Consider the following 14,365-nt stretch of genomic DNA (forward strand, 5'->3'; position numbering starts at 1 on the left):
AGCGAGGACAAAAACATATGATAAATTTACTTTAACAACAAAAGTTTAGATCTAATAAGTCCTTTTAAAGCAGGAAGTGAATGCATAAATGGATCGATGTCATAGAAACACTCATTGTAATTTTTAGATACACCTTTGAAAAAAGTATGCCTAGAATAATTAATACGTGCGAAACTCACATAAAACAAATTACGAGTACGTAAGGAACGATGTGGTACATTAAACATAATATTTTGTAGTAGATTTGGGCTATTAATTTCATTTTTTAAGATTTTAAATAAAAACATTGTGTCTATAAAAGGTCTTCTATTACAAAGAGAAATTATGTTGAAATGCTTAGCCGACCTGGCTGATGACTCAAATAAAGTGCCGGTTCTGTAACAGAGTGCTCGTAAGAAAACATTTTGTATTCTTTCTAGGCGATTAAAATGGATGTGGTATTGAGGAGACCAGATCACAGACCCAAATTCCAGAATACTCCTGACATATGAATTAAATAGTATTTTAAGGGTGCAGGGGCGCCTGAAGGGTTTACTCATTCTTAGTATCATACCTAAATTTTTGTAGGCTCGGTTACAAATGTTGTCAATATGAATATTAAAATTAAGCTGTGTGTCCATAGTAATAGGTTGTCTGGTAGAGATCGCTCTTTAGCGATAAGATCGCCTGTTGTCTGCCTCTATTTATAATCATTTGTTTTGTCACTGTATCTTTTGCTGAGGTGTGCCAATAAAGAGTATTCTATCTATCTATCTATCTAATACCTAAATCTCTAATAAAACTAACTCTAGTTATCTGCTTCCCATTTATGAAATAATTAAAATTTATTATATTTTGTTTTCGGGAGAAAGTAATCACAAAACACTTGTCTAAATTTATGCATTGGCTTCGTGGGTAGTGCATGGAGGGGGTAAGTAAAGCGATCGCAGTGCTTGTGAAAACCATGGAGGATAACTAGTGTTGTGACTTATACTTTTATGAGGTATAAATTTCAAAATCAGTTTATTTATAATGAGATACAAATAACACGCAGACTCATTAACATTAAAATTGTCTAAACAAGACCAGTCAGTATTAGAAAGGGCTGCACGAATCGATTCATAATCTCCGGAATGAAACATAGGTTTGACACTTTGATTAGGCCTCAGTTCGGGCAAGTATGACGATATTGATAAGGCTAATTCGATAAGTAGGGCCCTGTGCTGAGAATCTTCGGCGGTGAGGGGAGAGGGGCCCGCAGTAACAGAACAGTCACCATTAGACATCACAAGGGCAAGAATCCGCCCGGTTACATTAGTACATGAGTTATACTGACGCACACCTGTTAAGGTCATAAAATCAGACAAATAAAGGACCGTTCTATTATCAGTAGCCCCCGGCGATAAGTAGTTTATATCGGGACTCGCACCCCAAGTAGCATACGATATATTGTAGATCGCTTAGAAGAATAAAAATGTCATCCAGGTTATTGTGCATTAAAATAGAAGCGTTATCGAAAAATCGAATTAGTGACGAGTTATGATTATCATTGTGCGGGAAATACACGCGAGCTATGTGTATGTGGGGCCGGCGCGGCTGGCGCGGCGCTTGGGTGGCGGCGGCGGGAGCGGGCGCCGGCGACACGGTGAGCCGGCGCTCCTCGCGGCGCGGCGCGGCGCACCAGTCGTCGCGGCGCGCCACGGCCAGCCCGCGGCGCGCCGCCACCGGCACCCCGCCGCCTCGCCGTCCCCCACTCGCCGCGCGGTCCCGTCTAAACACACTATACCTACCATCCAAATATTCACCGCTAAACAAATCGGAGTTAAGCCAGGTTTCAGATAAACAAATCAAATCATAATTAGCATTTATTACACTATTTAAGAAATCGTGAGATTTTGTCCGCAGACCCCTTACGTTTTGGTAGTAAATAGCTAAACTGTTAGAACCTATAATTGAATAACAAGTTTATAATTTTTAAGTATATATATTATGTTGAGTGAGTTCGCAAATGATTAGGTACATAATATATGTGGTTATTCCAATAGTTAAACTTTACAGATTCGCTGACACTTGCAAGAGGCATATAAACAATGACATCAATTGATTTGAGTAAATACTTTAAAAGAGTAACAAGTACTAATAGTAGTACATTCAAGAGATCACAACTTAAATGAGAAATAGTAATAAGCAGTCATTTTAACTTAGCAAGATCAGACTCACTGCAAATTGTATACACTTTCGACTTATCATTCTTCCGCATATGAATTTTACATTGTTTTACCCATAAGTAGGTATAGTTTTTTTCGAGCTTGAGATCACGGGCGCGCTTAAGTAGTAGTTTGTTGGAAGAAGTGAGATGCTCGTTAACATAAACAGCAGTAGCGGGGCCCGGCAGGCCGGCATCCGCGGTGGTGAGGTTCCGACGGGCTCGCACGGCAGCCACCACCTCGTCCTTCCGCCGCCGCTGAGCAAAGCGAACGATGATGGCTGGGAGCCGCGGGTCCGCGGCACGCCCCCCACTGGTAGAATTGAGATACCTATGAACCCTGTGAATGGTGTCAACATCTGTTCCGCGCAGCTCGAAACCTACCGTGACCGCGATATTATTTAACACAGTTAACAAGTTTTCAACATCTTTTTGAGGAATCCCGCTAATCTCGACATTATTTAACCTGGAGAACTGGTCCCTTGCATTTTCATTCGCCTTCAATGCTGCAAATTCCGTTTCCAGCGTTCTTAGGCCGGATTCAATGGACAGCAAACGTTCTAGGTTACCCTCCACGTAGGCGAGTCGCGAACCAAAACCGTCAAGTTTCCGTTCCATATCCGCAAACCTGGTCTCAATATTGTTGATTCCTTGATTGGCCCGGTTCAATCCATCCTGCATGGTGTTAATTTGAGTTTTTAAGACCTTTATTTCCATTACGAGTTCAGCAAGTGAGTCATTGTTCTCGGGCGCGCGGCACGCGGAACACCGCCAACTGGACTTTTTATCCGCTGTCCACTTCTTGTATATGGTTTCCTGGACTTCACAGCATCCATAATGGTAACAACCACCACAACGGGAACACCGCACCCCTTCATCGTCCTTAAGTCGAATATAGCACTGTTTGCACGATGTATGTCTGTATGTCTACTAATATGAATCTTAAGCCGTATCGCAATAAGGTTTAAGTTATGTATTAACCTATAAATCGCGATGATAATTGAACGGGAGAGGTAAACCACTAGACCGCTCGCAAGCGCATTCGATCGCTGACTGATTTTTTTGTGATAAATAGAACCGGGAGTTTAACAACAATATGCTCCCTTCAAAATAAGTTTTTGTCATAATTGCTTGACCCGTTTCCTGCCAAACAAATAAAGGGTGAATCCACGTAAAAGTAACGTGAGTCACGACTTCACTGAGTGTTTATTTGAACTACAGCTGCAAATGAAAGGTTCTACGCATATATCGGAAAAGTAACACTTATTCAGAGATAGATTTTCATTTGAACTTGCATCTTGAATAAATGTTACTCTGGCCGCTGATGGACCCCGTACAGTTTGACGACCTTCACGCCACGCAATAGAACATAATGTCAGCTGCTCGCAGTCCATTGACAGTGAGCCTTCAGCAGGGTTAGCACATGATTGCCGCGAGAGTATGTCGCCGCGAGATAGACTACCCGTCCTTATGTCATTTAACAGTTAGAAGAAGACGTGTCATCTATCTCGCGGCAATCAGGTGCTAGGCCTTCTGTACTTGTAAACTTACCTTTCTTAGCCAACTCGACTTTGACTTGCTTGGGCACGTGTGGTATAATATTCCTCTGGCTAGCGACGACACGGCGACATTTCTTGCACCGATACACAACTGGATCCGGACGTTCCCGAACTAGACCTGGATCCGGTTTGATCAGATCCGCAAAGAGTTGAGGAAGAATCTTCACTGAAAATTAAAAAAAACACAGTGCCGTTACAAGATGTAATAGTCTGTCGGTAGATGTCGCTATACGCCACCCTGGGGAGTGTGCACATAAAGAAAAAGTGCACAAAAAAGAAAGGCATGGAAAGATTTGCGAGGTCCTGCGCGGCTTCCGTGGCTCAATTACTTAATGTCAAGACTACAAATATACAGATTGAAATAAAAAGGGCCGTTCAATCTTTGCATAGTGACTTTTGAGCTCATAATGAACCACTTTCAAAATGGGACCAATGCTGAAATCGCGAAAAGAAATTCGGCTGTAGGTACCAACGAAATGTAGGAACCATTAATTTTTTTTTCGCGATTTCAGTATTGGTCCCATAATAAAAGTTGTTCATTATGACCCCAAAAGTCACTATGCAAATTTTGGACCTTTTTATTTCACCGTGTATAAGGAAGGAGGTTAAGAAAAAAAGCGCCGGTGGCCTAGCGGTAAGAGCGCGCACATTTTAATCCGGAGGTTGCGGGTTCGAACCCCGGCTCGTATCAATGAATTTTTCGGAACTTATGTGCGAAATGTCTTTTGATATTTGCCAGTCGCTTTTCGGTGAAGGAAAACATCGTGAGGAAACCGGACTAATTCCAATAAGGACTAGTTACTTTGGGCCGGAAGGTCAGATGTCAGTCGCTTTCGTAAAAAGTAGTACCTACACCAAATCTTGGGATTAGTTGACAGCGGACTCCAGGCTCCGTGGCAAATGCCGGGATAACGCAAGGAGGATGATGATAAGGGTCCTAGCCTCAAGGATCCTAAGGGTCGGAAATGCCGGACGATTTCTATCAAATACGCCTATCGCATGTTCTCGAACCCACACACACTTGTAGATGAACGCTCCTAATGCGTAATACGCTTATCATTTCCATGTCTGTGTACAGTCAAACAACCAATTACAATCCTAGGCCACTCCAGAACCCTGTCTTATTGACTCCGTGCTGTATTTGTCATTAGAAGTCACTTCCTGTTACCTACCTGTTAGATAAGGCGTATTATAATATTAATGCATTTTTAGATGAACGCTGCGCTATTGACCCAGCGATGTAACTATTACATTACTTAAATTTTTACCTATTGAATGTTAATGTGTACCTAATGTCTAATTGTATCAATGTATAATGTGTTATAATTAATATAATGATTACAGGTATTAAATATGAATGTAAATAGTATTTAAGAAATGAAATTAATGACTTGTAAATGCATATTTTATCTTTTACCAATAAATTACTGTATCACTGTATCACTGTATCACTTCGACGTTTACTGTGAAAAGGTTCTACAGTGGCCTGGGACCGTTTGTCACGTGGAGCTTTTTAATGGTAAAAATAAAAATAGTAAAGGGCAATGCCTAGGGATAGTGCCTAGTGTGTGACGTTACCCGGCAGCGGAGCTGTAGCTGACTTTCACTAGAATTACGATACTAAGACCTTAACTTTAACGAGCGTGAAATAAAGTGTGATGGCGTTTTATTCAGAAGGGTGAATCCACGTAAAAGTAACGTGAGTCACGACTTCATTGAGTGTGAATTTGAACTACAGCTGCAAATGAAAGGACCTATAGGTATATATAGGGAAAGTAACACTTATTTAGAGATAGATTATCACGAACTAGCATCGTGAATGGGCCTTTTTTTTCAAAGTTGTCCATCCCACTTTTTTTGTAACATGGGTATTTTTTACGCGATTCATACTAAAAATCGCGAGGCCTTTCCATAATGATAGGAGAAAAAAAATGTCTCAAGATTTACATAAATTTTTCAAACCTCCCTTTCCGTTACCACTATACAAAATGTATGAAAAAATGGTAACGGAATGGGAAAAAACCTTGAGACACTTTTTTTCTTATTAGGATTGAAAGAGCTCAAGATTCTGAGTACAGAGCACATAAAAATTTCCAAATCCAAAAAAGAAGTGGGGTGGACAACTTTGAAAAAAATGGCCCGAATAAATGGAACATGCCATAAAATCGTGACTCATGTTACTCTTGCCGCGGATTGACCCAGAAGCGTCTGTCGAATATTCTATTCTTTGATAATAAGTTATTTATTTTTCAGTACAGATGAAGTTTTTTTTACGCACTAGTGCGAGAAGTGGTTCATTATATGCCAGGTCGAAACTTCGGAGGCTTATCTGTACTGAAAAACGTCGTACGATACACGTGCGAAAAGTAACTCGTGTCGATTTAAAACACTCCCTTCGGTCGTGTTTTAATTTATCGCCGCTCGTGTCGAACTTCCTTTTTTACGCACTTGTATCGTATTGTACTATTATGACGATTCCACGATAATTCCTAATTCATTGTAACGCTGTATGAAACGTATGGTTATTTGCATTTAAGAGATAGGTGACCAACGATCAGGCAGATCGCCTGATGGTAACCCACCACCGCTACCCATAGACACCCGAAACACTAGAAGTAACGTGATCTGGGTACCGGCAGAATATCAGTGCCTCACTCGAAAGGGTGAAGCGTATAGCTGAGTCGGAACCCTTTTGTTTTTGCTGCAATGCACACAGAGTGTAGGTAAACATTTTTTTTTGTTTTTTTGTGTACGTAATTTTAAGTCAATTGTATGTTTGATTTTTTTCTTATTGTTGTTCTGTGTTGCATTTGTAATTGTGTGTTATTGCATCATTCACATAAAGCTTCTATCTGTCTATAAATTGGGCGTTTTCCAAATGTAATCCCGAATATCGAATTTCACCAGATCTGGACGTGTCTGGGCTCATTCTTCTCATAATCACGAGCTGATTCGATCCCGACGATAAAAAAATATGTCCCAAATTTTCCATACAAAATTCGAGTTTCCAATACGTCACGCTGGTAGTAAGTTCATACTAAAATCGTGACGTAAAAGGAAAAAAAATTAGGACACATGTTTTTATCATCGGGATCGAATCAGCTCGTGATTCTGAGAAGAATGAGCCCAAACACCCAGATCTGGTGAAATTCGATATTCGGGATTTAATTTGGAAAACGCCCCTTTTAGAAGTTTTTAAGTACGTTACCGGCCTCTAAGATGGGAGTACGATTAGGTACCTGTATATTTTCGTGGCTACACATACAATAACTGGGTCTTACGAGTCAGCAGAGGAAGATGATGTGTCTTGAGTGGTTACCGATGAGGCATCATTGCATTCGGTTACATCGCCTCTCGATATACATGGGGGCCTTGGGGGCTTTGCTCTGAAAAACGGGAGACCTACTGAAGGGATGTACAATTGTACAGTCAACCAATTGGAGCCCTAGGGCACTCTACAACCATGTCAAAATGACAAGCAGTAAGAGATATCTTACAATCTGATTTATAACATCACTATGACATAGTTCTACAGTGGCTACTAGGGTTCCAATTGGTTGACTGTAGTACCAAAGCTAAGCGAGCGGTTTTTCGTCCATTTTTTATTATGATATTTTTAGAGAATTTAAGGTCAGTTCGTCTCAGAATCAGGAGTTCTTTCTATCTCAATAAGAGACCAAATCTTTTCTAGAATAGGCTAGTTTCCTATACTTAAAATAAAATATTTTATGCAGTGCATGAAATAAAGCACCACATAATTAGAAGAAAAATGTGGACAGTAGTTATGTTTGAACATAATTTATATTTAATAAGTCAAAGACAAAGATATAAAGTAAATGAATTGACCGTATATAAAGGAAACTAGCCTACTTCGTTATATTTTTGTTACTTTCTTATTATGTTATCCCATACATACAAACGATATGTAAAATGGTAACGTAATAGGAAAATATCGTATGGAACATCGTCGTCGGCGATATAAATGTACCTAATATACATATACAGGGTGGAAAGATAAGTCAATCCTCCAGGGCGGAGAGAAACTACCATAAATCTTTATGCTGGCTCATTTTACTTAAAGAAGACATTCCTTTTTAAAAAGAAACAAAACTGCATATTTTGACAATCATTTTTATTTTTAAGACCAAATGTTTATTAGAGAAATTTTATCCTGAATAATATTGCTATCGACTAGCATAATAAAAATCCCTTAAAGGGATAAGTTCGCCTTTGTACTGTCTATCCTGTGTCATATTTGTGTTTTGTACAATAAAGAGTTTATACATACATACATACATAAAATAGCGTGTGTTTTTTATTTAGTTCGAATCCAGGCCTTTGAATGCAATTTTGTTTCTTTTTAACAATGAAGGAATGTCTTAAAGTAAAATAAGCCAGCTTAAAGATTTTAGCCTCACCAGAAATATATGACTATGAATTTCATTAGAAATGTTTTCTTCATACTAAACTGAACTGTCACTGCATACATCAATAACAGCGCCCTCCTGACAATAATCATATATTTCTGGTCACGCTTTAAGGCAGGTTCCCTCCAGAAGGGTTAGCACATGATTGCCGCGAGAGTGTGTCGCCGGGACATAAGACTACCCGCCCGTCCTTATGTCATTAACCCTTAAATGCATGAATTTTTATTTTAACGAGATATTAATATATGTTGATAGACAATGGTTTTCTGACACTTGGAAAAAATAATAAAAAAATAATAATACCGATTTTAATACTAAATCAGTGTTAGAAGTTAAATAGGCTAAAACTTATTTATATAAATATAAAATTATTGGTAAGTTTTATTTGTAAAGTTATAATACTATTAGAAAGTTACACTATTTGTGAAACCTCTATGATGAAATGTTTAAACATGTTTTTTCGGAGTTAGTAATTAGTTTTACTAACTCCGAAAAAATCTGCCTTAATCACATACTAAAAATCCTGTTTTTCATCAATCATCCTGTTTTTTCACACTTTTCCGCTATTTCATCTTTGTCCTTAAATAATAAATAGTAAAACATTATATTTTTTAATTTATTTAATTATTTATTAAATAACAATCAATACTGAATAATAATTAAGCTATAAATGTGATTTTGGATAGCTACATCTTGAGTCATAGGACTCACGGGCCATCAAATATATGATGCATTTATACATCACCATGCATTTAAGAGTTAATACAGTTAGAAGACGTGTTATCTATCTCGCGGCGACCTACTCTCGCGGCAATCACGTGCTAGGCCTACTGGGCCTGACTTATCTTTCCACACTCTATGTATAGTGATCAATTTGTTTACGATTATATTATGTATTGATAATTTCGAATCTCATAACATATAACAACTGGGTTTTCTTACAGCGTGCGAGGCGCGCGTGTTTCCGAGCTAACTTGATTACAGGACACAGATGAAGTGGTGCCAGTAGTTCCTGAGGTATCGAACCCTCCATAGTAACTGCGATATTCTTCACTGAAAAACGATAAGGGCCTGAGTCGCAGCATATTAAGGACTCAGTAGTTACTCTCCGGCTGCGACGACGCGAAAGGTACCTATTGCGTTCGAAAGCACGTGGTAGAACATTTTTTTTTATATCAACTTAGCCCCAAACTAAGCAAAGCTTGTACTATGGGTGCTAAGCGACGTTATACATCCCCATTTTAGGGAAGTGAGGAGTTAGAAAGGGACAAAAAGTAGCCTATGTCACTCTCTATCCCTTCAACTATCTCCACTTAAAAATTCACGTCAATTCGTCGCTCCGTTTTGCCGTGAAAGACGGACAAACAAACAGCCACACACACTTTCCCATTTATAATATTAGTATGGATAAGTATAAGTATATAAGTATGCATATTATACATAGAAAACTGGGATATCTTACGAAGATGTCATATTGGTTTCGGACACTCCAGAACTCATTAAATTGTACTCAGTCTCAGCAGGCCCGCAATAATCTTGAGATATTGCACTGAAAAACAGTAAACTTGTGAAAAGTACAGCCGTAGCCGAATGCACAAACGCTCACGATAATGTTTCGTGGCTACTGGCTTTCTATCTCTATAGCTCTTGCGTAATAGGGCCATTTTTTTTAAAGTTGTATACCCCCTTTTTTACATGGGTATTTTTACGCGATTCATACTCAGAATCGAGAGCTCTTTCGATCCTCATAGGAGAAAAAAAATGTCCCAAGATTTACATACATTTGTTCGAACCTTTTACTCCGTTACCGCCATACAAAATGTATGAAAAAGTGGTAACGGAATGGAAAAAAAACCTTGGGACACTTTTTATCTCCTATTAGGATTGAAAGAGCTCGCAATTCTGAGTGGAAAACACATGAAAATTTCCAAATCTAAAAAAAAAGTGGGGTGGACAACTTCGAAAAAAAAAATGGCCCAATAGCGCGACAGAGTCAGACTGAATTTTCGTCGGCGTCTGGCCTCGACGATTGCTATTCAGCTACGCCGACAGAAGTAACATTTAAAATCAAAAATTTACTGAATATTTTCAGTGGGTAAGTTAATAATAATGGTTCTAGTACAATGCAATTATGTATGGATTGTGAAAATTTGACAGATCCGGTAAGCCGGCCGGATCCGGCACTAGCATAGAGGAATAAGTAAAGGAAGAGTTGTGACTCCATAGCAGTAAATGCGAGTTATTTGTATAGGCATAGTTATAGTGACATCTAGCGACAATCATGCGTCAATCAGGCGTCAACTAGCGTAAACTAACAGTACTGCTACTTGTCAATAGATATCGAGACGAACGAAGAATCTAATGCTCACCAATTTTTAGCTAATATTACAATAGTATTAATCAGTATTCTGTTTTCAATTCCTTCTGCTTGTAATATAAGTTGTAAACTGTTCTATTTTTTTTTGGCAGACTAGATAATATTGACACCTAGTATGTATCGAGTAGTGATACTGATAATTCTACTATTTGACGAGTGATTGTCGCTAGATGTCACTATAACTATGCCTATACAAATAACTCGCATTTACCATAATTTACTGATGTGGTGCATACATCAGCGATGTATGCACCTTTAAAGTACTTTTAGACTTTTTTTTGTATTTGTACTTTTTATATATTTTAGTGTAGTTCTTGGTTGTAATTCGACATTTAGAGACCTTCTACATCTCTAATTAATTGTATAGAGTTAACTTTAGTTAGAACTTAGAATTAGTATATAATAGTATCAATTGTAATTTTAACTCAATTTTAAATATTTTCTAAATATGTACATGTGACGTGTAAAAGTGCCCCTGTGGCCTATTTGCTGAATAAATTATTATTATTTTTTTTATTTTTTATTATGGAGTTACAACTTTTCCCTTACTTATTCCTCTATTTTTCCTCTATCTTTATATACCACCGCGTAATTCCGGCCACATGGCTAGTTAAGTAAATACTACCTAAGCACAGTACGTTATGCATTTAGACGATATAAGTGCGACTTAGGGCCACTTGGCACCCGCATAACTCAGGGTTAGTGGGCTGACAACTGTCAAATTCCATATAAAATGGTGGGTTAACCCCGGGTTAATTCTTCATTTTCGGTGGTACAAGTGACCCTTAAAGTTATAAAATGTTTGCGTTCGTCATTTGCGGAGTTAGGATAAGTATACGATATTATAACTGGGATATCTTACGACGGTAAATTTGCATTACTGCGTTCATACGTTCTTGAGGTTTGGTACAATCGGCGACAACTTGAGGAAGGTCTTTCACTGAAAAACAATAAATTTGTGTGTAAAAAATTGTATCCTGAGACATAGGTACAGAGCATTGTACTATCTCAAAATCCAAGAAATGCTTTCACTTTTAACTCAAAACTTGCAGTAAGTATAATGTTCCCAGCGAAATATAACGCTATATGCAATTAGTGATTGCAATCCGACTCAGCAGATCCGGTAGAGGCCGGATCTGGCACTTTATAGGGTTACCGGATCCGGCACCTGTCATCGGATCCGATTAAATTAATACACACCACGTTATGGCACGGCGTAAAGGCGACGAATAGAATGAATAAGTTAAGGAAAATAACGAATGAAAAAGTTATCCTTACTTACATTACATATTTTCATTTTGATAATGAAATGACTTAGATTTCTAATTTAGTATTTAGAATCAGATCGCCTTTAAATATAATACGATCTTAATTGTTATAAAAGTTCATAAGTATCATATACACCGTGTTTCCGGTATCACTCAAAACCTCAGACAACCCAACTGATTTTTATTTTTTTAAACTCATCTAGAGTATTCATCTTTTAATCTGATGGTTACTTTTTTTTTAATTGAATTTTTAATTTTCTGTACAGCTCTACTTGACTTTTAGCTCTACACTCAATAAAATAATTGCTAACTACCATCATAAACCATAAAACTAATTATTTGTGTACGTTACTGCAACGACATAAGGTTTACCAATAGACACCTAAGAAAACTTCAAATTGGACAGGTAATCGCAGTAAGCAAATTTAAACCCAATATTCAAAATGACAAGGTTGTAATTAGGTACGAGTTCAATTTGTTATGACTTATGATAAACATTAAGATTAAACTGACAAACAACGTCAAACTCGTAGCGGAAAAAATAATCGCCCAAGTAACCAGCCAGTATTAATACCCCCAAATACTGAAAAAGGTAAACAACCTCTATCAATGCGATGTTGTATTGCGAATATGTACACAATGTTGTATTACGAATACAATAGAATAGGCACATAAAAAATACCTAATAATACTAATTTAAACAAAAATATTACCCCCATTAAGATATAGCTCAATCGATTTTACTCTCGATTCTGAACAAACGGTTTTCAGGTTTTTAGTGTTAAGTGAAACACGGTGTATACCACTATTACCACGCAAAAAAAAATCTGTTTCAATTATATTTTACATCCGTAGAAAAACCGGATCCAGTCAGGCCGGATCCATCCGGACTAAGGACGATATTCGGCTGGATTGGCAACCAATCCTGTTTGCGATTCCTGTATTTTCACAGACTAGGAACTTAGGATACAATTCAACTGGGATATCTTACGAAGGTAAAGTCCCGTTACTGGATGTTGGCGTTTTTAAGCAAGTTTTGGATACGTTTTGGCCCGATCGGCAATAAGTTCGGGCACCTTTTTCACTGAAAAACAAAACATTGTGAGAGTTGTGAGACACATACTATACAGTTCGAGAACTTTACAGTAAATTGAATATGGAATGATGTGGACATTATGTGATTAAGTATATTTGAAATATTTAAAATCAAAACGATTTGCTGATATGGAATTACTATGAGATACTGAGGAGTGACGTCACGGTCAATTCATTTACTTTATATCTTTCTCTTTGACTTATTAAATAGAAATTATGTTTAAACATAACCACTGTCTATCCATATTTTTTTTTTCTAATTATGTGGTGCTTTATTTCGTGCACTGCATAAAATATTTTATTTTAAGTAAGGAAACTAGCCTATTGTATACAATGTAAGATTATGAGTTACACATAATTATGTGGTGCACATTTTCTCGGGATATTATTTTATTACATACAAGTGGGATATCTTACAACGAAACAGTCGGAATACTGGGTACAGACGCTCTTGGACACATTTTGGGTCTAGCTTGAAGATGTAATCCACTGAAAAATAAGAAATCATGTGAGTCTTAGAATCAGGTAGGTATCTTTACTCCTAGAATATCATAAAATATAACAATTACTAGCTTATGCCCGCGGCTTCGCTTGCGTTGAATTCGAAAATTACTCTTAAGTGGAGGGTTATAAAGTGACAAAAAGTAGCCCATGTCACTCTCCATCCCTTCAACTATCTCCACTTAAAATATCACGTCAATTCGTCGCTCGGTTTTGCCGTGAAAGACGGACAAACAAACAGACACACACTTTCCCATTTATAATATTAGTATGGATTTTCTCTTTCTTTGATATGTGTTAAAATAGGCAAATATTAGCACCATCTAGCTCAGAATCAACCAAAGGTGTAGTGGCATCTAGTTGACCGTACATTTGTCTTAAATGGTTACGAGGTAGGTACGTTATTTTAAGACATTATCAGTCTATACGGAGTCCCATACGTCATTGGTAAGGTTATGATCGAGTTAGAACATACTAGCCCCGATGCAGTGGAGTTCGTCTAGTAATAACTTTTACACTTGTAGGTATATCACGACCCAGTAGTGAGAATTGTAAAAGTACTATAATATAGTATATTTTGATTATAAAATAAAATTACATGTGACTTATATTGTATAAAAAAAGAACTAAAAAAATGTTGTCCTAATCACGTTCACCTCTCCTATAGCAGTTCTGCATGCATAGGCTAGAAGAATTGTTTTTAGTTTATTAGCAGAACTTAGTAACTTCCTTTGGGCCCCCTTACATCTGTCATGTATAGGCTACTTGCCTCCTAGTCAAATCAGCTTCTTTTTAAGAACTGTCAAAACGAATATGAACGACTTGCTAATATGGAATTTATATGAAATCGAATTGAGTGACGTCACGGTCAACTCAGTTACTTTATATATTTCTACCTGACTTATTAAATAGAAATTGGATTTAAAAATAACTTCTGTCCATGTTTTTCTTAT

The 14,365-nt window shown here is 37.6% G+C and overlaps 1 protein-coding gene across 1 annotated transcript in view; it reads right to left on the reverse strand.

The window, feature by feature from the left end:
• The window catches only part of LOC125241428 (dual specificity protein phosphatase MPK-4-like), a 58,558-nt gene that overhangs the window by 15,555 nt on the left and 28,638 nt on the right, over positions 1–14,365 (reverse strand). The window contains exon 8 of the mRNA XM_048149919.1: positions 3,737–3,910. Within this exon, the coding sequence (XP_048005876.1) occupies positions 3,737–3,910 (174 nt within the window). The remainder of the gene's footprint in view (positions 1–3,736; positions 3,911–14,365) is intronic.

Source organism: Leguminivora glycinivorella, chromosome Z (assembly GCF_023078275.1).
Source record: "Leguminivora glycinivorella isolate SPB_JAAS2020 chromosome Z, LegGlyc_1.1, whole genome shotgun sequence".
In the NCBI taxonomy this organism is placed as follows: Eukaryota; Metazoa; Arthropoda; class Insecta; order Lepidoptera; family Tortricidae; genus Leguminivora; species Leguminivora glycinivorella.